The sequence below is a fragment of the Pelobates fuscus genome, chromosome 12, assembly GCF_036172605.1.
Source record: "Pelobates fuscus isolate aPelFus1 chromosome 12, aPelFus1.pri, whole genome shotgun sequence".
NCBI classification, from domain to species: domain Eukaryota; kingdom Metazoa; phylum Chordata; class Amphibia; order Anura; family Pelobatidae; genus Pelobates; species Pelobates fuscus.
Genome location: NC_086328.1, coordinates 127,759,353 through 127,783,815, shown reverse-complemented (window position 1 = coordinate 127,783,815; position 24,463 = coordinate 127,759,353). Strand labels below are relative to the sequence as shown.

Sequence of the window (24,463 nt, the reverse complement as noted above, 5' to 3'; positions counted from 1 at the left end):
TATAAACACTCAGTCAGCTTAATGATAGCACTCACCACAAGCAAAATCTATTTTACTTGGGGTGAGCACTGTCTTTGTCACTTTCATTAAGGCAACTGAGTGTTGATACTGTATCCAGGATTGGAAATTGTTTTCTGGGGATCTCTGTACGTTTTTTTTCTGCACAATGTTTTATTATGCTTTGGGTTAGTTTTATGACGATTTATCTGCCGATTAGACATTTCTCTATGACTGAATTTGGTCATATTAACCCAAGTAAGTTTTTTTAACATCTTCGTATATTAAAACCTATATCACTAGCTTGATGAATACACATTAAAAGACCAATAGTTTTGCTGCTTAAAAAGTCTCTGTTTACTAATCACAATGTATATAATTCACTGGGTTTTTTCTCCTGGGTTTCCAATCGAAAATAACTTTGTATCAGCATTTTATTATGGAATCATTCAACCTTTCAATCAAGTCAATTATAAGTAATAAAGCATTGGTAATATAATAGCACATTTTATAGATTATGATATAAGAAGAAGAACTATGAAACAGCTGGCAGGTACCAGAGCTGTAAGAGCAGGTACTCACCCAGATACTGGATGCAATGTACAGAAGGTCTAAGCATACCCAATACTTTAGAACAGAGTTTATTATCCTTCAAAGGTTATTTTAACGTGTATTTGCTTAGAGACACAAATTTAAATAGTCAGCCTCATTGTTTTTCTTTAACATATTATGAAAATATTTGATAGTTGATTGAATTTTTTTGTTAATTCTCTCATGAATTGCTATAAATCAATATCAAACTCATGAGAAAATGTAACCCTTAATCTAGTAGTCTTATTTCAACAGTACGACATGAAAGATTAAACATAAACACGGGATTGCAGCTTTTATGATTTTTGTTGTTGTTCTTGGAATCAATAGAATTTGCAGGAATGTCATGGTAGGGCAGCTTGCTCACATACACATACAGCACATTGTATTTATCATATTTAAAATAAGTGCATTTTACATTGTTCTTCAAAAACAGGTTTCCTGGTAGGCAAAAAACATGTCAATGATGGCATTCATACATCTCTGTCTACCTGGCCTTTTAAAAGCATGTTAGCCACCGTCATCCACAACGAGAGGTTAAGCAGGTTAGGAGGTCCCTCAATGTTAACCAGAACAGATGCCCCTCAATATAAAGAGTAAGAGAGGTCCCTCAATATCTCAATATAAACAGGAAAGGAGGTCCTTCAATATCTCAATATAAACAGGAAAGGAGGTCCCTCAATATCTCGATATAAACAGGAAAGGAGGTCCTTCAATATCTCAATATAAACAGGAAAGGAGGTCCCTCAATATAAACAGGAAAGGAGGTCCCTCACTATCTCAATATAATCAGGAAAGGAGGTCCCTCAATATCTCAATATAAACAGGAAAGGAAGTCCCTCAATATCTTAATATAAAAAGGAAAGGAGGTCCCTCAATATCTCAATATAAACAGGAAAGGAGGTCCATCAATATCTCAATATAAACAGGAAAGGAGGTCCCTCACTATCTCAATATAATCAGGAAAGGAGGTCTCTCAATATCTCAATATAAACAGGAAAGGAAGTCCCTCAATATCTTAATATAAACAGGAAAGGAGGTCCCTCAATATCTCAATATAAACAGGAAAGGAGGTCCCTCAATATCTCAATATAAACAGGAAAGGAGGTCCCTCAATATCTCAATATAAACAGGAATGGAGATCCCTCAATATAAACAGGAACAGAGATCCCTCAATATAACCACTGAGGAACAGGGCAGATTTTTTTTTTTTTATTGAAATGCTACCTACACATTGAGGATACAATTGTTATTTTGCATAAATAGAAGGCATTTTTGTCTTCCATTTGTCTGTTCATCTGGCTGTCTGTCTATCTATCAATATTATTATTATTATTATTATTATTATTATTATTATTATTCATTTATATAATGCCTACTTATTCCACAGCGCTTTACAATATTATAAAGAAGAAATTTATCAAATGAGAGAAACTATTAACATGTTGACAGGGATGAAAAGCTGATGAGGACCCTGCTCAAACTATCTGTCTGTCTGTCTGTCTATCACATACGGAGCCCTCTTAATCTCTATTAATTGATTTCAGATTTGGCATCATCAGAGCTTTCCGCTTTTATCTAGATTAACAAACATCGGTATTTTATAAACGCTGAACCTCATAAACACCTCTTATGTTTTAGCCTTACTATTTATTAACTGAATGGTCGGGTTCTTTCTCCCAGGCCATTAGCAGTATTACCATTTAGATAAATTCTTGTCAAAGCACTTTACGACAACTAACAGCCACCTGGATCACATAATCGGTCTATTTTACGCGGAAGGGGGCTTGTTGCCTAATGTGAGATGGTTATGCGCTTGTTGCCTTATGTGAGATGGTTATGCAGGTAGAGTTTAAAAGCCATATACTGAAATAAATGCAAACGTCAAAGTACAAATTGGCAAGCAATGCACTTCCAGAAATGGTTCACGTTAAATTATGATATTGTGGTACATTTAATGGCCTCAACTGCAAATTGTTCTTTATTGCACGATTGTACCATAATTGCAGCAGTTAGTCTTTTACATAGATAGTTTGTATTTTAATAGACAGTACTTCAGCCTTTTATGAAGTCTACATGCAAAACTGGCTGCGTCAATAGATCAGAAAAAATATGTTGACACAGCACCAGACTAGAAGAAAGATGTGTGCTTTCTGATTTAATTGTGCCCTTATTTAGTTAATATCATTAGAGAACTTGTTGATGGGAACTGGATAAGGATATATATTGGTCATTCAGTAAAGGAGATGTACTACACAGTGCACTATCACATACTTGTAGAAAATGATGAATCTGGGCATTATTTAGGAGCATTATATATGTTATCATACATTTTATTGCAGACAATATTTTAAAGTAAAACTATCATATTTTTATTATTATAAAAAAAAAAAATTCCAGTGTTCCATTAACGATGCGCACATATAAGAATATATCTATGGGCTATGGTCAAATGGACCAAAGAAGACTTAATGATGGCTGCCCCAAAGAGCAAGGAGAAGCTAGGAATAGAACCGAATAATATATATAAACTTATATTACAAAGCAATACACAAACAGACTAAATTGCATGCAAACATTTTCAGATCAGTTGTAAAAATGATGGGGATTTTCCTTTAATTCAGACATTCTACAATGATTAATTGAAATAAAGGTTTTATAATAATAATAATAATAATAATAATAATCGTAATAATAAAAATAATAATGTGTTTAATAGTAATCAAAATGTGCAATCCCTGGGGTTCCAAGTGTGGCTTATACAAAGATTAGATAGTACTAGGATTGATCAATGCCAATCAATATGACTATAATGTTTGAAAATATACTATAATCACTACATTAATGCCATAGAATGTCTGACACTCTACAATGGTTGACAGGATGCACAAACCCTGAGGTTGTCTAATGGTCTCCAACTCAGATAAATGTGTCCAAATGTTGCCTTGGCTGGGAATACACTGTGAGAAGGTTTTTTTTAGGTTTTCTAGGAGTTTATGCATGCGTGGGATAGGCATAAGGCTATCCTAGCTATAAGATAAGACCAGGGACTAATAAAAGTATTTAGAAAATTGGGCAGACTAGATGGGCCGAATGGTTCTTATCTGCCGTCACATTCTATGTTTCTATGTTCTATGGTATATAGTATCAGATGGCAAGCAAGGTATATATAATAAATATAAGTGTAATGTCCTGCACACAGTGTTCAACCCCTTAGGTCCATGGAAAAAATGTTTGAATGGAGGATATGGAAAATGGGGAAAAAAGTGCACATTTATTGATATGAAAAAACATGAACAAAATGGCATTAAATAGTCATGGCAGCTCTCATAGATACTTGAGGGTTTAAGCAGACATAGTATATAATACAAATTACACGTCTCCAAATATAACATAGGTATTAAAAACAAAAGAAAACAAACTTTGCAAAAAATAGGATAAATGAACGAAGTAAATAACATATTGTCACAATACCTGCCATTGCCAGACACAGGAGAGACCACCCATACCACTACCCAAAACGATACTACAAAACGTGGCGTTGCGGCATCGCTTGTGGTTGATCTCATCCCCATCTTTTTGTTTTCAATTTATTGCAAGGTATATATAATGCTACTCTTAAAATGTTTAACGGGCTCCCTCTTCTTTGAAAGCAGCAGCTTAGAACAATGTTAATGTACCTGTTTCACATATTTCCTCGACAGCTCTTAATGAGGAAAATATAACATGCGATGCTGAATTTATCTAAGAAAAAATTAAAAACACTCTATACTTTATCAATGTGGTGCAGTATCTAACTTTCTCCTGACACGTGGCAGTAATTTTACAATTTTCTAAATCTACTCCTCACCACACATAACCCCAGTACTAAGAGGTAGCACTCTAGCACAAGGTAAGACAAGAGACACGACTGCAAGTCCGCTCGACGCTGTACTGTGAAAGCCATGACACTCACTTCCATGCATGTCTGCATATTCACGGACCTTTTCCAGTATTTCAAAATAAGAAACAAGATGAATATTTTTTTACGCTTTGAACCCAAAAATGCAGGACGGTTGCAGAGTTTATGCTTTATAATTGAATGTGAATTACATTATTTGGATTAATTCATTTAATTACAAAAACTGAGGCCACTAATATTTTTTGAATAAGCTTTTAAAATGATTTGACATTTTTGGATAAGCTTTGAAAACTATTTTTTTCTAAATATTAAGATATCAAAAAATATATCATATATAGAAAAGAATATCAATCGATTAAATATATCAAAATATTTCAATATTAAAATATGTTTCAAAGATATTAAATGTTTTTTTTTTTTAATATATCCAAAAATATTAAAGTGAGGGCTTGGTTATGAATCGGTAAGAAAGTTACCATCTTTCGTACAAAGCTTGGGTGTGACTGTACTTGTTCTGTACTTGTTCTGTACTTGTTCTGTACTTGTTCTAACAAGTTTTTACTCATTCTTTCCAGCTATACATTGTGAACTGACGGAATGGTCTCACTGGTCAGAGTGCAATAAGTCTTGTGGTAAAGGCCATATGATACGAACACGTATGATCACATTGGAGCCACAGTTCGGAGGTGCTCCGTGTCCAGAAACAGTACAGCGCAAAAAATGCAGGCTAAGAAAATGTCAAAAGAGCTCTGGTTTAGAAAAAAAGCGCTTAAAGGAGGCACGGGAGAAAAGAAGAAGCGAGATGACAAATGAGGAGACAGATGGCGAACAATATCCAGGTATGTAAGATCTGAGGTTGAACCACCAAAAATTTACACATTAGTAATTTGGTTCCTTTTTGTGTCTGGCTACTCCTTTATATTTCCGTTGTTTTTAGTGTCTGTCCACTAACTGTTCCAGACCACTAAACACACAGCATTAGTCTTTTGAAGTGCTTTAGGGGTCTGAACTGCCCCCTTTAACCTCTTAAGGACCAAACTTCTGGAATAAAAGGGAATCATGACATGTCACACATGTCATGTGTCCTTAAGGGGTTAAATTAAGACAGCTAGAATTGAAAGAGACCATTGTCTACTTCATTGCAAACTGATGCATCTTTAAATGACATTCATTTTTACATTGAAAATGCTACATGATGATATATTTATGCATTAAATAAATATTTGTATATTCTTTGATAAATATTTTGATGAAAACATTTGTATTGTACCCAAATACATATTTCTGCCATTTTACACCTCAAACCCCTTATTTTACAGTTTCCTTTCTATCACCCATGACTTAGCTGATGCTACAGTCTCCCACTCTGTTTCTTGATTACAATTGACTCATTATAATTTTATATTTTTTTTTACCCAATTTTTGTAGTTTGCAAAATGAAGCCATGGACCGCATGGACAGAATGTACCAAATACTGTGGCGGGGGGATTCAGGAGAGGTTCATGACTGTGAAGAAAAGGTTCAAAAGCTCTCAATTCACGAGTTGCAAAGACAAGAAGGAAATACGGGCTTGTAACGTCCATCCATGTTAGCAGTTATCCTGCATTGGATGTGCTCAGAGCTGAATGGAACATCAATCTTTATTAGATTTTTTTAATCATAGAATATACAGTGCTTTAATTTTTTTGATGTACTTTGCTTATTATTCTTGCAGGTGCAAGAACTATATTTTCTAAATATTTACATGTTATTACTGACTGATCTGGTTATGATATTAAATATAAATACTTTAAAATTGGTCATCCGTTAAAAATTAATTTTGACTTTGGATGAGCAATCTAATATGCTAGACACAGAAACACGTCTAGTAACAAACAGTATCACATGCATGCAAACAAGAGACACAATGACCAAACAGGATAAGTGCCCACTGTCTGATTTGTTTTTTTAAGTGCAAGTTTGTAGACCTCGCAAGGACTGTCATAAGCACTAGCTAGTAGACCGACTCCCAGTTGTACATCTGCTCTGTTTAAGCTAACCCTTTTAAAATGTTCAGTTTTGAGAGAGAGAGAGAGAGAGAGAGAAAGATTTCTAGATTCAAATTTTGACATCATGTAGAACCTACTGATAACACAAGAAAATGTATTTTAATTTTCTTTTCCATATAAGCCATCATGGAATTCCTACTAAAAGGAAATGTATCTCTTTGAGGGTATTGCAACAAAACTCGTTTTCTAAAGGAAACTCTACATAAAAAAAAGCATTTTAATTTGCTTATTTCTGCCTATGTAACCTAATAAATGGAACATTTAGATAGGGTTATTTACTAAACCAGGAATTGAACAGATAAATGTTAATATTAAAATGGGAATATCAAAGAGTGAGATTTGTGCAAGAGATATGTGTATGTAACATAAACCAAAGAAAAGTGATATATATATATATATATATACATATGTATATATTGTATCCAGAGATAACTTATAGTTTGATTAGAGAACAAATAGCCACTCACATAGAGAGAGAGGACAAATCGCCACTCACACAGAGAGAGCTTCTATAAACACTATACTATTAGAGTATCCTGATGAAAGCTCAGTTTAGGACCTGAAACGTCGACCACTGGATTTATTGGAATAAAGGAAGATTGATTTGCTAAAAACCTTGGAGTGCTGGCATTACTATATTTCTCATGTGACCAGAGCACCAGGAACTAAACATATTTTTAAATTTGGAGTGCAGGAGCTTTGAGGAAAGTATATATATATGAGGAAAGTATATATATATAACATATATATAAAAAACAGGATGCACTCACAGGTCTTCAAATTGGCGAAAATGGTGCTTTATTGATACATAGGATGTATACAGAAATCAACCGACGTTTCGACCCTGCCGGGTCAATTCTTGAAAAAGACCCGGCAGGGTTGAAACGTCGGTCGATTTCTGTATACATCCTATGTATCAATAAAGCACAATTTTTTACCAATTAGAAGACCTGTGAGTGCATCCTGTTTTTTATTTTTCTATATATTGGATGTCAGTGTATACAGCACCCAGGCAAGACACTTCTATATTAATTGTAAGGAGAGTGCCAAGCATCTACTTTTCATTTTATAAATAAATATATATATATATATATATATTTCACATTTCTATGGTTTAAGTTACATACATATATCTCTTGGTGCAACTACCACTCTTTGACTTTCCATTTTTCTAATTTTGTTGGGATAGAGGGATCCTCACCTATTAAGGATGTTTGGTACCCACATTGCATCACTCTCTTAATCTAGCACTCTCCTACCCCTTTGGATTTTAAAATGTTAATATCAAGCAAAATAGAGGAAATTGAAAAAATGTCAAACTAAACAGTATTTTTAGCCTATGATATAAAATGCCATGGGTAATTACCTATAATTTATGGCTTAGCAAATAATCATGTCAGGGTCCTTCACTAAACCATGAATTGCCCAGGGAATTTAATCACTTGGGCCAAAAGTGCTTTGCTGGAAACATGGGCGAGTGGACACAATTGTATAATATTTTACTTTTAACATGAAATTCTCTGCTCAAATCCTGAAGATACACATTTTAGTGAGTAGCCCAAATAAAATGATTCTTAATACAATAAATTGTCTGGGTTACCCAGTGAATTTCAAATTTTAGGTCAAAAAAGCCAAAGTGGAAAAAAGTCTCCAAAACAGATCATTGGCCAAGTCAGATAGTTTGACCTATGATTAGTACTTCTCTGATGAATTCGCAACACTGTGAAATAACACTGTCTATAAATGTTATATCCACTGAGTCTCTGTTGGGTTACTGGGAAGACAAACACCAAAAACAAGTGTACGTATTATTAAGTAAACCGTTAACGGGTTAGACTGTTTCAATAGCCTGATATCCCCTGGGTAGGTGTGTCACTCCAATCTTATGTTACCCTCATCTAAAAAAATATCATATTAGGACTAATTTTTGTTACTTTTAGTCCAGAGATTAACTTTTTTTGTGTTCCCTCTCTCAGCTCTGCTATTTTAAATGATCCTCAGTTGGGAACAGTGCTTAACCAAGCATAGATTGCTCTACTGAATTGACAGTTTCCCTAAACTTCTAACTGCCTTAACCCCTTAAGGACACATGCCATTTGTGACATGTCATGATACCCTTTTATTCCAGAAGTTTGGTCCTTAAGGGGTTAAATTACATTTCTCGGTTGGCCTACATTCCGACACTCTTCACTTTAAATTTAGAGCAGCAGCATGTTGGCAGCTTTTATTTCAAATACTAGAGAGTTCCTTTCAGATTTTCAGTGGAATAAAAACAAACAAAACTAATGCTACTAGATACGTATGTGTGACAAAATAGAAGACAAGTCAACATAGGCATTAAAAGTATCCTTTAGGTTTAAAAATGAACATTCCCAGTTGAATGAAGGAGAGCACAGGGTTCTACCCCAGAACTTCCTGTTTTGCATCAGATCTTGCATATGATATGAGATTATTGATTTTTCTTATCCGAATGGCTACTGGTAAAGGTAATGGTCATTCTTCGAACTTTGCACATTCACCGACTGCATCATGCAGATCTGTAATTAGTGTCATCAATATCAGCCAATTAGAATCACAGGATGTGTAATAGTAAATATTGACTTGTCAGGAATTCAAAGTGAATAAAGAGGGAATTTCACATTTTGGCCCAAAATTCCAAAAGCTGAAAACAGGTTCTTTGGAGTTTTTTTTTTTCAATTTCAGATGTAATTTGTCCTACAATGTGAAATTCAATTTGAAATCACTTTGAATCCCCGACGATTTACAATTCATTGAATAAAACTCCATGAAGGATTTTCATAAAACAAAAAAACAAAAATGACTGCACTGATACTTAATTTAGCAAAACCCCAGTTGTACTAAAAAAAATGTAAGTTTCTATAATTTGTGATGATTCATTAAAATGCACCGTAACAGATAGCTGTGTCAACATCGAGATGTCGCTCCACTTGTGTTTTTCTTTCTTTTTTGTCAAACATGTCATTCGTTATTTGTAAAGGCCGTTAAATATCTAATTATTTTGTAGTTGGTACATTCACAAAAAATATCCATATTTTTTATAAAGTCCCAGTTATAAGAACACGTTAACACTAAATCTTATAGTACAATTGGATATGTTATATTTATTATATTAAATAGAATGTATATAATGCAAGAATATTTTGTTGAGAACATGTGATATGCAAAAACAGTATAAACACGTATAACTTCACTCCCGAGTTATCATTAAAGTATTTAAAATTATTTGGGACAAACCTAGGGTATATTCATCTAAAAATGTTGTAATTTGTAAAATTGTTTTTTTCAGCACACCTACCACAAGATAACCTAAAGTTAGAAAGAACTAGAGTTGCAATCATTTGTTTTCTCTTATTTTACAGATAGTTAAATAACTAAATGCAACAACGACTTGCGATGACCATTTTTATAAATATGTAGAAAATATTTTTACATCATAATACGTAACGTAACATCGTAGCATGAAATGTGGATTTTTTTTTTTTTTTTGGCATTAATGTTTTCAGAATTACACCACTGTGCGAATCACATAAAAATAAAAAAAAAAGGTTTATTATGGTTTGATTTTTAAATATTTCTTATTCATTAAAACAAAGAACAGGTATCACGCGAACTTCAGTGTTTTTGTTTATTATTATGAAATACCATGTTTTAAAGCAAAATATTTTATGTACATTTGACTCTCAATATTTGTTCTTTAGAAGCCTCACTGATAGTTAATAAAATTATGTAAAGATTTAAAAAACAAAAATAAAAATGTATGTGCCTCATATGAATGTTTATTTTAGTTTTTATCTACTTTTGTTATTTTGCAGCATATTATTATTATTATTATTATTTTTTTTTTATAAATCTGTCATAAATATCTTTCCTACCAAAGTCTTGTGTAATTGTTTTCTATTTTATGTGTCTAACACGTCATTATTTGGAATAAAGACATCTTTACAAGAAACATTTGTTGCGTGTACAATCTCAGATATTCTACACGTGTTCTATTTTTCCTAACAAAATGACGACAATACCAACTAGAAAGGAAAAAGCAAACACATATTTTAGCAGACACAAGAGAAAAAGGTCCTTCCAAAATAATCAGATTTAAAAAAGCGTAAACCTTGTAAATAATAAATAAACATTGCGTACAATTGATGTTTTTAGATTTTGACTATAATTTTTTTTAGATATTATATACAAAGTTTGCAAAAAATCAATAAAAGAAAAATAGTGTTTAAGAGATGGATATCTCTCACACTCGGAACTTAGATGAGCATCGCGATCTTGAATTTGGCAATGCCTATGTAACCAGTAGTGTCTAAAAACAGCTGAAACCTGGTATGAGCGCACATTGTGTTTTGTACATTCTATAAGGTTCAAGTGGTGGTTAATAGGCATGCATTATTATCGCCTATGCTTCACCCCTAATGGAAAACACTTACTATTAATATCTGCTTTCTGAGATCAAGCATTGGGGGGCAAGCATGTCAAACTCTAAGGCTAAGACGGGGGAAAATAAATAAGATTTAAGTTTATGTGGGTCGCAAAAAAACAAAAACTTCAGTCTTCATAGAAACGTAGGTTTATTTAGAAAAGTACAATATAAAAAAAGTTGCCTAACTTACACTGGACGTCCTTGCGCTCGTAGGGCTTCAGAGTAAACAAAAGAGTGAATTTATTTTAAGGAGACGTGCATATGCATGTAACCAACTCAGTCCAACTACCTTGACACATTAAGAAATGTTTGGTAATGGGACTGAAATGGTGAATATATGCTGTCGCACAGCTGTAAAAAACAAATTACGTTACCTTGTTTATATTAAAGTTCTATGAGTGTGTTCTTCACTTGATGATCTCAGCCAATCCAATGCTTTCCAGTAGGAAAGCATTGAGAGGTTGTTGTGCATGTGTGGCGAAACGCTGCGCGGCCAAACAGCATCTCCACGGGGAGCTTTCAGTGTCTTAATGCAGACCCAATTTAACACACTGCCCCCAAATCCCATACACTGCACTCTCCCTCCACTGATATACACTGCCTTCTTCCCCCAATCTAATACATTGCCCCTTAATCTAATACACTGCCCCTCCTCCCTCCGCCCTAATTAAATACACTGCCCTCTCTTCCCCTAATTTAACACACTGCCTCCAACCACTCTAATACATTGGCCCCCTCCCTCCCTCAAATAAATAAATACACTGCCACCTCCTTCCTTCAAATACACTGGCCCTCTGACTTCCCCAAATTCATACAGTGTCTCCTCTCTCCCATTAATACACTGCCCCTTCCTTCCTATTAATCTATTAATACACTACCCCCTCCCATTAATACACTGCCTCCCTCCCATTAATACACTGCCCCCCTTCCTCCCATTAATACACTGCCACTCCTCCTCCTGTGCTTGTCTGTAATGAGCATGTGGGTGTCAGTGATCTTGTGTGTGTCAGTGAGCTTGTCTGTAGAAAGCTTGTGTATCACTGAGCTTTTCTGTAATGAGCTTGTGGGTGTTAGTGCATTTGTGTGTTTCAGTGACCTTGTGTGTGTCAGTGAGGTTTTGTGTGTTAGTGAGCTTGCATGTAGTGAGCGTGTGTGTGTCAGTGAGATTGTCTGTGTACGTGTGAGCTTATAGATGTCACTTGGCTTGTATGTAGTGAGCTTGTGGATGTCAGTGAGCTTGCCCGTAGTTAGTTTGTGTGTGTCAGTGTGCTTATGTGTCATAAGCTTGTCTGTAATGGGTTTGTGGATGTCAGGGAGCTTGTCTTTAGTGAGCTTCTGTGGGTGCCAGTGAGCATGTCTGTAGTGAGCTTGTGGGTATGTCATTGAGTTTGTCTGCAGTGAGATTGTGTGTGTCAGTGAGCTTGTGTGTGTCAGTGATGTTTTGTGTGTTAGTGAGCTTGCATGTAGTGAGCGTGTGTGTGTCAGTGAGATTGTCTGTGTATGTGTGAGCTTATAGGTGTCATTTAGCTTGTATGTAGTGAGCTTGTGGCTGTCAGTGAGCTTGCCTGTAGTTAGCTTGTGTGTGTCAGTGTGCTTGTGTGTCATGAGCTTGTCTGTAATGAGTTTTTGGATGTCAGGGAGCTTGTCTTTAGTGAGCTTCTGTGGGTGTCAGTGAGCTTGTCTGTAGTGAGCTTGTGGGTATGGCATTGAGTTTGTCTGTAGTGAGATTGTGTGTGTCAATGAGCTTGTATGTGTTTACTAATAAGTTTGTCTATAGTAATCTTGTGTGTGTGTCAGTGAGCTATGTTATGTTGACAATATATTCATGAAAATGAACCAGTCTGGATTTACTCAAGCACGGTAGTATTCAGGGCCAGAATATGTGCATTACACCAATGACCCAGTGCATGCACAGCAGAGTACAAAGTAAGTTCAGTAGAGTTTTAAGTGCAGGACCAGTTATTGTTATTCCATACATGTAATACAGCTAATTGAGAAATGGGAAGGCAGGCACGCCCTATCACATATAAGGGTGCAATCATAAATTACATCTCAAATGTGTTAGTATAAGTATGCTTAGTATTAGAGGGTTTAGGAGCAAGATTAGATTCGCTTAGTGATAGGGTTTGATTTCTTATGATTATGGCGAATTTGTGTAACTTAAATGTATAGCCGAGTTCATGCTCCTCTTAATATGCGATCGCCAACAGGTGATTCACTTGGATGAAAATGAAATTTAAACTCCATAAATGTCCCAATCACTTTACTCTGGATGCAGCACAAACACAGTGAGGCTTCTAGCAGTGATGAAGAAAGGACTCACATTTAGTGACTGTCCTCTAAATATAAACCATTATATGTCTGCATGGCATTATGGAGATACAGAACTTGGCTGAACAGCCAATCGGCTCAAATTTGACCAAATTACAATTGAATATACAAGTATAATAAAATCTCCTACTGCTACTAAACATGAGTTAGCAGAAATGGGCATATGACATAGAAACATAAAAACATATAATGTGATGGTAGATAAGAACCATTCGACCCATCTAGTCTGCCCAGAAGAAGGACAAGCAGAAATAGGGAGCAAAAGCGAACGGGGTAGAACACTATCAGCATTATATATTAAAGTTGAATTTGTCAAGAATTTAAAGTGAATTTAAAATTTTAGATAAAGGGGCATAACTGAAAACATACATGATGTGGAGACAAGCTCAACTTTGCCTGATTTAGCATAAATTTGAATTCACATCAATTCCAAGTGATTTACCCTTTGAGAAACAAACTTATCAACAGGTGGAAAAAGAAAGAAAAAAAACAGGGCACAGAGCAAGGGGGTGGGGCGAGGGACACATGGGGGAAAATGTACCTTTTCATGATGAACAGCTGGCCAGGGTATTGAGGACATTAATCATGTATCTTTCATTTTTCATGAAGGGGTCAGCGTGCAATGTATATCTACTGTATAGTGATTGCTTATAGTGTCCAAAGCTAGAAACTTTAGTTGTCTTTTAATGCCATTCATAGTGAACACTCTTTGGATATTGGGCTGATAACGTTGTGGCTGATCAGTGTAATATGAGAGGTCAAAATTGGTTCTATTTTATTCTTACCATATATTTCTGTTCATAAATATGAGTGAACATTATTATGAAACATGGTCTTTAACATAAGCACAGTTCTATGAATTACTTCTTAATTAGGGCAGATGAAAATGCATTTCTGCATTTTGTAAACCATACATGGTAGAGGAATGAGGCTACAGCTCATGGGTCAATTAAGCACAAGGGGGCACTGTTGCGCAACTTGTTTTCATTTCCTACTGCATTATTTAGGTAGAACTTTTAATGAATAAAATATACATTCACCATGATGTTCAAATATTTGATGGTGGCATTATGTAAAGTATCCACTAGATGGCAGAAAACACCAACTAACTTATTGATAAATAAACAAACTGCTACACGATCAAAGAGATCGTATCACACATAAATGGCAAAGCTTTGTATCCTAACATGATTTTAATAGGAGTATCGTGAAGCAAATCTTGGCGTCGATGAATCTCTCCCCTTCTGTACATAGAGTGTGCAATTTCCCCGGCAGATAAATAATATATTGTTTATAGTTTACGCACAATGCCTCGGAAAATATTGCAATTTTATTGTGACACCTGCAGGGAAATATATGATAAATGACATACTTGATACGTTTCTAAATGAGTTAAACCTGAGGCACTGATGCAATTGGCAGCAATAAGCCACAAACAGCCAAAATAATTCATTTATATTTTTCCATCACCCTTCAAGACTATCTCTTAACAAGAGAAGCGAAACCTGCGTAAATCCACTTCAGAGCTTTCTGCTAAAAATACGAGAGCGCGTCCTAAGTGTTTTGGGTTCAAGTATGTTTATGGTACTGCTATAAAAATGGAATTATTGTGATATGACTTAAGGTGTTTGTTGTTTCTTTTGGAAACTGTAACTTGCAGTAAATCAAAGATTGAGCCCACCATGGTCAAGGAAGGCTTTAATCTAAGATATATCCATTAGAAAAGTGCCAAAGTGTCAAACAGACGACTCAAGTATCATCAGATCATGTGCAACAGTTTCATAGATTACATAATCTCTAAGTGGATTTTCATGTACTTTCTCAATGTATCCATCTCTCTTCCTTATCATGACTGTGAATAGGCTCCAATGCTATCTACTTTATTAAGGAGCCAGAGTGATTCTATAATAACAGTAACTCTACCGTTAGAGGCTGATTACATGGAAAGCCATGATTATACTGCTCTGCGTAAGGTGACATCTGTAGAAATGACTATGTAAGGCATGTCCTCTACATTTATCTTACTGTTGCTGTGACAAAACAGTATGACAATCCTTAGCAGCCAGGTAAAATGGATTGTTACATTTTTAACTCCGTACGTTAATAGCATTTGAAAATACCCCTCAAATTCTCTATCCATCAACTTCACATTCTTCTTGTTTCAACCTATATATTGTAAGTTTACCTGTCATCATTAATATAAATGCTAGCTTTTAAAGGGGAATTGTTACGTCCCACAATTTGTGATATTATGTTTACTTATCTTCTGTACTTAACAGATCTGCATTTGTGAGGTGTAAAAAAATAAAGTTAAATGTAGAAATCAACACCCCTTTGTTCTGCATCGTGGCTCACTGTCAATAATGATTCCACTGGTTTCCATAGTGACTGCTCAACTGTTAGCACTTTGGACACATTTTAGAACAGAACACTTTGATAAATCTTTACCGGTGCTTCTACAGGTATTTCCCCTTATTTGCAATGTTTGCTATGGCTTTGCATTGCCTGAACTGTATGGTCATGTGACTATATTTGCCAAATCTTTAATATATATATTTTTTTAAATGGAGCATCACATGGAACACTAAGTATAGGAGGTTTTCTATGCTTCATTCAGTGGTGTGAATTCCACAGAATTGACGATTGCCCTTTAAACTCATTGACAGGGTAGCCTGTTCCTTTCGAACTGGTAGAGATATACCCATAATCTGTACAGTTCTGCGGAATATATGTGTTCTATAGACTAAATAATAATAGGAATGAAAACAGAACGTTTTAAAAATACCTAAAGCAATCGTGGTCAACTTTTCAATATACGATTTGTAAATCTAACTCAAAATAATAATCAAACTCAAATAAAGGCAAACGACCCCTCACAAGCCATTGCCAATAATATTTCATAGCGGAAGTAATTCCTTCATTATTCCAAACGCAGTCAAATTAAATCCCTGAATTGCTGTCTAATAAATGAAATAGAGTAAGCATGTCAATTGTTGTTCAGAGAAAGCAGCATGCTTAATTAACGTTGTAATTCTGAAGAGTAAAAATAATTCTCTTGACAAAACTCATCTACTTAAACTGTATTAAAACAGCATTCAAATATTATAATTAGGAAGGGTAGATGGTTCTCCAGCTGGTTCTAATCAGGGACGGCATATTGACAAGAAAAAAGGTGTTATGAAGGTGAAATATACTTTCTTAAATATTAATTAGAAATGTAGCAACAATTTGCTAAATAAGGAAAGAATTCAAACAGCAATCTAACACAACCGACAAATGGATGTGTCATGCTAAGCACCATCACAACTTAGCATCACACGTACACAACGTTCACTCTCTGCATAAAGAATGTCTTAGAACTGCAACTTGTAAGAAATAATTTGAAAAAAAAAATGATTATAGCTTCAAGCCAGCCCCCAGAGCTGTCACTCAAGCATCCAGAATGTACCTGCCTGGATCACATGCTCAAATGGTGAGGGTGGGGTCTGACTGTAGATAAGATTATCTGCCTAACAAGGATCACTATATTGATTTCTATAGTATAGGTTGAGTTACTAACTGTTATTTTAATATTTTAATTATTATTGGTATTTATATAGCGTCAGCTTAAACCGCAGCGCTTTACATTAAAAGGGGAATTTAACAAATGAGACAATAATGAAATGTAACAAGAACAATAGGTAGTTGAGGTCCCTGCTCAAACGAGCTTACAGTCTAGAGGAGGTGGGGTATAAAAACACAATAGGACGGGTATTGAGAGAGACAGCAAATTTTAGAGGATTGAAGACTAGGCGAGGGTCTGTCCATGAGAAGTCTTGCAGGTGTAAATTTGCAGTGAGGGTGCGAGCAGTGGACAGGAGAAGGTCACCAGTAGGGCAGAGAGACCGAGAGGGGGCCATACCTATGAATAAGTGAAGAAATGTAAGAGGGGCTAGAGTTGGTTAGAGCTTTATAGGGAAGGATAAGTATTTTAAATTGATAGCTGTCGGCTACAGGAAGCCAGTGTAAGTATCGACAGACGAGTGAGGTGTGAGAGGAGCAACAGGAGAGAAAGATCACCTTGGCAGCAGCATTCATCATAGATTGTAGGGGGGCAGTACGGCTTCTCTGGAGACCAATTAGGAGAGAATCACAGTAATCCATGCAAGTAAGGGGCATATGCGGGCAATGTTTTTCAGGTGGAATCGACAGGTTTTATTACATAGGAGTGTACTCATACCCAGCGATTTTAATGTAAATAAAGCATTTCTGGACATGTTGGGTCCAAATATCTCAATCGTTTAAGTTGTTAACTCACTATCTCACCATTATATATATATATATATATGCGTGAAGACATGACTAGGCCACATAGACCTTATTTTAGTGACTGTAAACGTTTCCAATGGTATTGTATTATTACATAACTTACTGAAGTATATTTTTATTTTTTAATTGAGACACATTACTAGGCATTTTAGCTACATACTTATTTACTCAACTGACCTCTCAGTACATTGCATATGCAATTAACCCCTTAAGGACACATGACATGTGTGACATGTCATGATGCCATTTTATTCCAGAAGTTTGGTCCTTAAGGGGTTAAACCTTGTCACTGGATCATGTTTAATCTGCATACCTTTCCACAATTTGGGCCATACAGCCATGACATCTGAGTGACACCATATCTATTTGAACGCTATTACTATGTTACACCATACCCATTTTGACAGTGTTACTATGTTACACCATATCTATTTGGACAATATTACTATGTTACACCATACCCATTTGGACAGTATTACTATGTTACACCATATCTATTTGGACAGTATTACTATGTTACACCATATCTATTTGGACAGTATTACTATGTTACACCATATCTATTTGGACGATATTACTGTGTTACACCATATCTATTTGGACGATATTACTGTGTTACACCCTATCTATTTGGATGATATTATTGTGTTACACCATATCCATTTGGACGATATTACTATGTTACACCTTATCTATTTGGACGATATTGCTATGTTACACCATATCTATTTGGACGATATTGCTATGTTACACCACACCCATTTGGACGATATTGCTATGTTACACCATATCTATTTGGACGATATTACTGTGTTACACCATATCCATTTGGACGATATTGCTATGTTACACCATATCTATTTGGACGATATTACTGTGTTACACCATATCCATTTGGACGATATTGCTATGTTACACCATATCTATTTGGACGATATTACTGTGTTACACCATATCCATTTGGACGATATTGCTATTTTACACCATACCCATTTGGACGATATTGCTATGTTACACCATATCTATTTGGACGATATTGCTATGTTACACCATACCCATTTGGACGATATTACTATGTTACATCATATCTATTTGGACGATATTACTGTGTTACACCATATCTATTTGGACGATATTACTGTGTTACACAATATCTATTTGGACGATATATTTGGATGATCAGCAAGTCACACCATGTGTCTCTAATGATGACTCAAAAAATAAAACAGTTCTGTAAGTCCATTCTTAGTTGTCCCCTTGGTTCTGATGCAAGTGTTAGTGGGAAGTGGGCCATAGCAAATGTAATTAGTTCATTTTATCAGAGCATTGGATTACCAGATCACAGCAATAGATGGACGTATTTTATATCTTCACAACACTTGTGAAATATCACAGGTATTTGACTAGAAACTGGTCTTTAAGCTTGATGATTTCACGGTAGTTAGACCAGGCTGCAGTGATGAGTCCGTCACTGCTTAAATATAAGTTAATTGTGGTTAGAATTATTTTTTTCTTTTTGAAAGGAGAGTCAATGAACTGGATTAATAAAAGACCACACGTTAAAAAAAAATTATAGACGTCTTGATAAACATCTGGTTAGGTCGGAAACGTTGACACGTTGACCTGTATATTCTGCACGAATAAAGAAAATTTGATTGACTACAAGCCCTCTTGAGCGCACTCTTTGTGCGATTTATTTGCAAAGGTTAGTTTGAACCAAGGCACAAACAAGACAGAGAGTAGTGAGTGTGAGGTATTGGATATTTATATATATTAGAATTAGAATTCGAGTGCTGCTTTCATGAGTGAGAAATAAAAGTGTGAGCTTCACAGTTTTGATAGTAATGACTATTCTGAGATAGAACAGTTTATAACACAGACATGATTTCCATCAATGCTCACATCATGCAAATGTGCTCTGTCCTACATAAATAATCTAAAAAAAATGGCTTTGGAAAAAGAAGAGACCAGGTGTTGTACGCAGTTATAATTTATAATTCAAATGCTGATGCTACCAATCAATTAACAACATGGTCATAAAACTATCACAATGGTCTAGACAGGCAAGCTGAGATCTGACGCCATCAGTGACATCTGTGATAAAATAGGCTACTTTGAGAATCAGGAGTGAACGTGTCTCTGCTCTGACACGTCTGCAAAGAATTGCCAATTTAGTGCCACTGAGATTTTTACTGATATTTATTGCACCCTGGAATGCTTTGACATGACTCCGTAGTAAAAGGAAGAAAATTGGGAACACTATGAGTGCTGGCTGATGATGTTACAGCATGTGTGTGATTTAACCCCTTTGCTGCTAAGCCTCTCTAACTAGCTTAGTTTCACTGCATTGTGGTACTTTTTTGGAGCCGTAAAGGGTTACAATAACCATTTCCATGGCAATGTTTTTTTTTCTTTATTATGCCCCATTGGTCACTACTGATCTTGTCCATCCCCTTATTTTCTTTAAAAAAAAACTATTAAATTAAGTTGAAACTTGCCGTGAATCCAGTGCAGGGGGAGGTCCTCCTCGCTTGGTTTCCAAACCCTGTCTGTCGTCACCATGCGTCATCTGTGGTCCAATCAAATGCTTCTCATACACAAGCATTAGATTTTACCATTTCATGGTCTCAAAGTGTATGCGAGGAAGGGAGGAAGGGAGGAAGGCCCTTAATTAAGAAAAAAGAAATGTAACTTTTGAAAATGGAGATAGATGGGGAGTACAGTTAGGGAATGGGTACTGAAGGGGGAGAAGCTCATAACATCTGTTGCCAGCACAGTTGTTTTTTCACAGTATTGCTATTCAGCACCAGTGTTACCATAAGGCAGCACAAGTGGCAGCCTTAGGGCCCCAGAGCAAGGGGCACAAATATCCGAATCCTCGGACACTAGCTGGGTACTCTAATTTTTTAAAAAGATCTTCCTCACTCTCCCTGCTACACAAATCAACTCAATCTCACCTGAACTGCGGTGGAGTGAGATGGCCTCTCCTGATAATGTCAGAAGGGCACAACTTTCAAAGCCCGTTCCCTAGACTCTCTAGTGGTTGTCCAGCATGGTGGCAGAATACGCTTTCCTTTGTCACTCTGTCCACCATTTTTTCAGCAGTGTTTAATGTGCAACAAACATGTTAGAATATGGAGCATCACGTATTGTGCCAGCTGTAGTGTTTATTGTAATGTTTCTTTAATAAAATAACATAATAACTTAAAGGAACATATTCACTACAGCTAACTACTCTAGTTATGGTGTCAGGAGTGTCCTGATGCCCATCCACTGTTTTTAAATAGTTTGACTTCTTACTTACAGGTTCCGCTGGAGAGCCGGAAAAATTGCAAGATAAATGTATGAGGGCAGGAGCAAAATGCACCTCAGCCTGTGTAGACAAAAATCCTTGCCCCGGCAAATTCCAGGTTTTATTTTGGCTTTAATCAGAACTTGTACAATTGCCTTTGTCCTTAAAGTTTTGTTTTTTTTTAGGATATTTTTTTACATGCATTTTACTTGAATATTTAAATGCATTATCTACATAATATAATGCCATAAAACAATAGGCTTGGCCAGGGCTATATTTGACTTGTGCTGGTTCTGCTCCTTATCTGCACTCTTGACAGTCCAATCCTATGGGAAAACATTGTGATTGGCTCACAGAATCACTTCTGATGATGTCAGGCATGCAGGCAGGTCAGAGGCAGAGCCAGCAGCTGCAGACTTGAATACAAGTAAGATTTAACTATATTTAGGGAGGCAAAACAGGTAGGGGGAGGGGGGCTTGATAGTGGTTTAAACACTATAGGGTCTGGAATACATGTTTGCATTTCTGACCCTATAGTGCTCCTTTAAATGTCTTCCCATCCCACACTGTGCAAAAACTTTTGCACGTTAAAGAGTAAGAAGGGTCCATTCAAACATCAAATGGGGAGGGCTCTGGGTATACTACATTGCTTCTTCACTGGATGCAATATCAGCTTCCAAGGTTGTCTATGTTAATCTATTTTGCTGTAAGCAAGAAACATTCAGCTTATACGCTAATATTAAATACTGAAATCTGTAAACTTGCCTGATTTATTTTTAGGTGTCCCTGAAATGCCATCTAAGTGCAGAATTGCTGTGTTGTCCTATATTTATGTGCTAAGTATTGTTACGGTTGCCCCAGGCTAGCTGAGGGTTGGACCCTAGAAAGGATGCTCCTAGCGCTCACCAAGGACCATCAGCACCGCACCGGACACCATAAGCACTGCAGACCCCACAAACTGCTTGGTTGGGGTCTCGCCATCTCCTACTCACCCTGGACCTACGACAAGGCTCCAGGTTCCAGTGGGTGAACCTCTCTTCCTTCCAGAGAGCGAAGCAGGAACAGGAATAAGCAGGAACAGGAACAAGCTCTTACAAGAGCTTAGTGAAGCTAAGGGAGTATGCAGAGCATAGCAATCCCTGTAGTGATTATAGCTGTCCCCTCCAAACAAGAGTCAAGGCTGCGAGTTGTGGGTCAAGTAGAAATGGTTTAATGAGCATACAGGCCTTTCTTATATACACATTTTCCCACAAGGTTACCATCCACGTGGACCTTGCGGTACACAGGACACAAAGTTACAACAGCCAATAAACACAGTACATTACAGTCAGGCATCCCCAGCTAAGGCACACAAGCCCTCCCCTCTGCCTGTGATATCATTACTAAACACAATGAACTAACTCAATTACCACAGGTAGAAAATATACAGTTTTTACCCAAAACACAGAAACACCCCAAAACAACAACATACCCCCACAAATTATACATCACTGGATAGCTCTGATCTGGGTGAACAACATATCCAAAAATCACCCAGATCAGAGCAGGGGTTCCCGAATTCCATGGAAGTCATATTTGGTCGACCGCAAGCATGGCTTTCATGCCCAAAAGAGTTCCATAGATTTAGGCTGTGCGGTCGGTCTATTTCACATAGTTCAAATGCCGTTTGAATGCACGAACGGGGCAGTTCGTGCAACTAGCCAGAGTTAGAGTGGTGTTCGAATTGTCGACACTGTTCGACTCCCCCGAAGCGGAGAAGTTCCAGAGAAGGTAAGGTTCAGCAGTGTTCATGCCGTTTCATGTCCGATTTGAGTTCCATGAACTTGACGGCAAAACGCCGCTGATCGCGTTCGACTAAACAAGATGGCTGCCGCCACGTGTTCGGGTATACGAACGGCGACCACCCAGCCGTTCGTCAATTAGCTTGCGGTTAACCACAGCTTCTGGGAGGTAAATTGGCTGCACACTCCACTTGTGTGTGGTCCGGCTGTTCGGCGGTTTGTTTGGTAAACTCAATTTACTGAATCATATAGGGAAAAAGGCACGAACAAGCCTTTTTACAGTCTGGGAACACAGTGTTAGCCATGGGCCATAGTCATAGGGCAGGAGGTTGGCAATCAAGCTCCTCCAAAAGCCAGTGGCAAAGGGCAGTTTGTCACAAGTATGTGTCCCATGTTTGAAATGAATGTTACTCTACTTTTTTTTTTTTTTTAAACAAGGAAAACTTTGATAAGTGAAGAGGTTAACGGTACAGACAGCTAGTACATTTTATTTACATCTTCAATTATATATAAATGAAAAGCAGTACATTGATCATGTGAAATACATGCAGATTTAGCAAAAGTGTCTAAAGTAATACATCCATATTTTTTCAAAGCAGCTCAAAAAGTTTTCACAGAGTCTAACGGAACCTTCTGTACTGTTATTGTATTTCCAGACATCCCAACATTTCAGGGAGGCAGTGCCGGATTAACACAGAGGCTGATGGAGCTGCAGCACTAGGCCCATAAATTAGGCCCATTGATTTAAAAAAAAACAAAAGGTTTACACATTTACACAAACTACTCTTAGGGTTTCCATCTGGCTAGTATTTGAGGCTGCTTGGCCGGTGCCGATATTGCAGTCATACTGGCAATACAAATGCTTTTCTCAGTATAAACAGAGATTATGATGCAATACCAGCACTGGCCAGTAGGGGTTGCTGTGTGTGGAGAGAGGCAGGGATAGGAAGTTCCAGCATATACCTCCCTGCCTATTTCTATTTACTGATCTGCAGGGGAGCAGCTACAGCGCGTCCAGACAGCAACTCCCAGCCTGCAGAGACAGCCTACAGCTCAGGCAAGTGAGGGATGGGGGGAAAGGCTGTAAGGAGACACGGGGGCACTGGGAGATATGGGAACACTGAGACACTAAGGGACATTTGGAGACATTATGACACAGACACTTGAGGAAACTGAGGCACTTGAGGACACTGGGAGATATAGGGGCACTGAGACACTAAGGGACATTAGGAGACATTATGACACAGACACTTGGGGACACTGGGAGACATGGGGACACTGAGACACTAGGAACACATTGTCCCCATGTCTCCCAGTGTCCCCATGTCTCCTAGCCAGTGTCACTAGTGTATCAGTTTCCCTGGTGTCTCAGTGTCCCCATATATTCAAGTGTCCCCTGGTTTCCCATTTTCCCCTAGTCTCCCAGTGTCACCATGTGTCCCAGTCAGGGTCTCTAGTATCTCAATGTCTCACAATTTCCCTAGTGTCTCAGTGTCCCCAAGTGTCTCAGTGTCCCCATGTCTCCCAGTGTCCCCAAGTGTCTCAGTGTCCCCATGTCTCCCAGTGTCCCTAGTGTCTCAGTGTCCCTAGTGTCTGTGTCCCCATGTCTCCCAGTGTACCCATGTCTCACAGTGCCAAAGTATCTCAATGTCCTCAAATGTTCCAGCCAGTGTCCCTAGTGTCTCAGTGTCCCCATGTCTCCCAGTGCCCCTAAGTGTCTTAGTGTCCACATGTCTCCCAGTGCCTCGAGTGTCTGTGTCCCCATGTCTC

At 37.1% G+C, this 24,463-nt stretch overlaps 1 protein-coding gene across 2 annotated transcripts in view; it reads left to right on the top strand.

Annotated features, from left to right (window-relative positions):
* The window catches only part of SPON1 (spondin 1), a 308,501-nt gene extending 301,254 nt beyond the window's left edge, over window positions 1-7,247 (top strand). Inside the window, exons 15-16 of one of the 2 annotated variants that reach the window (XM_063437314.1) lie at window positions 5,065-5,328; window positions 5,918-7,247. In XM_063437314.1, the coding sequence (XP_063293384.1) occupies window positions 5,065-5,328; window positions 5,918-6,081 (428 nt within the window). In that variant the 3' untranslated portion in view covers window positions 6,082-7,247. The remainder of the gene's footprint in view (window positions 1-5,064; window positions 5,329-5,917) is intronic. The other variant, XM_063437313.1, reaches the window with a different exon arrangement.
* Window positions 7,248-24,463: the final 17,216 nt, after the last annotated feature.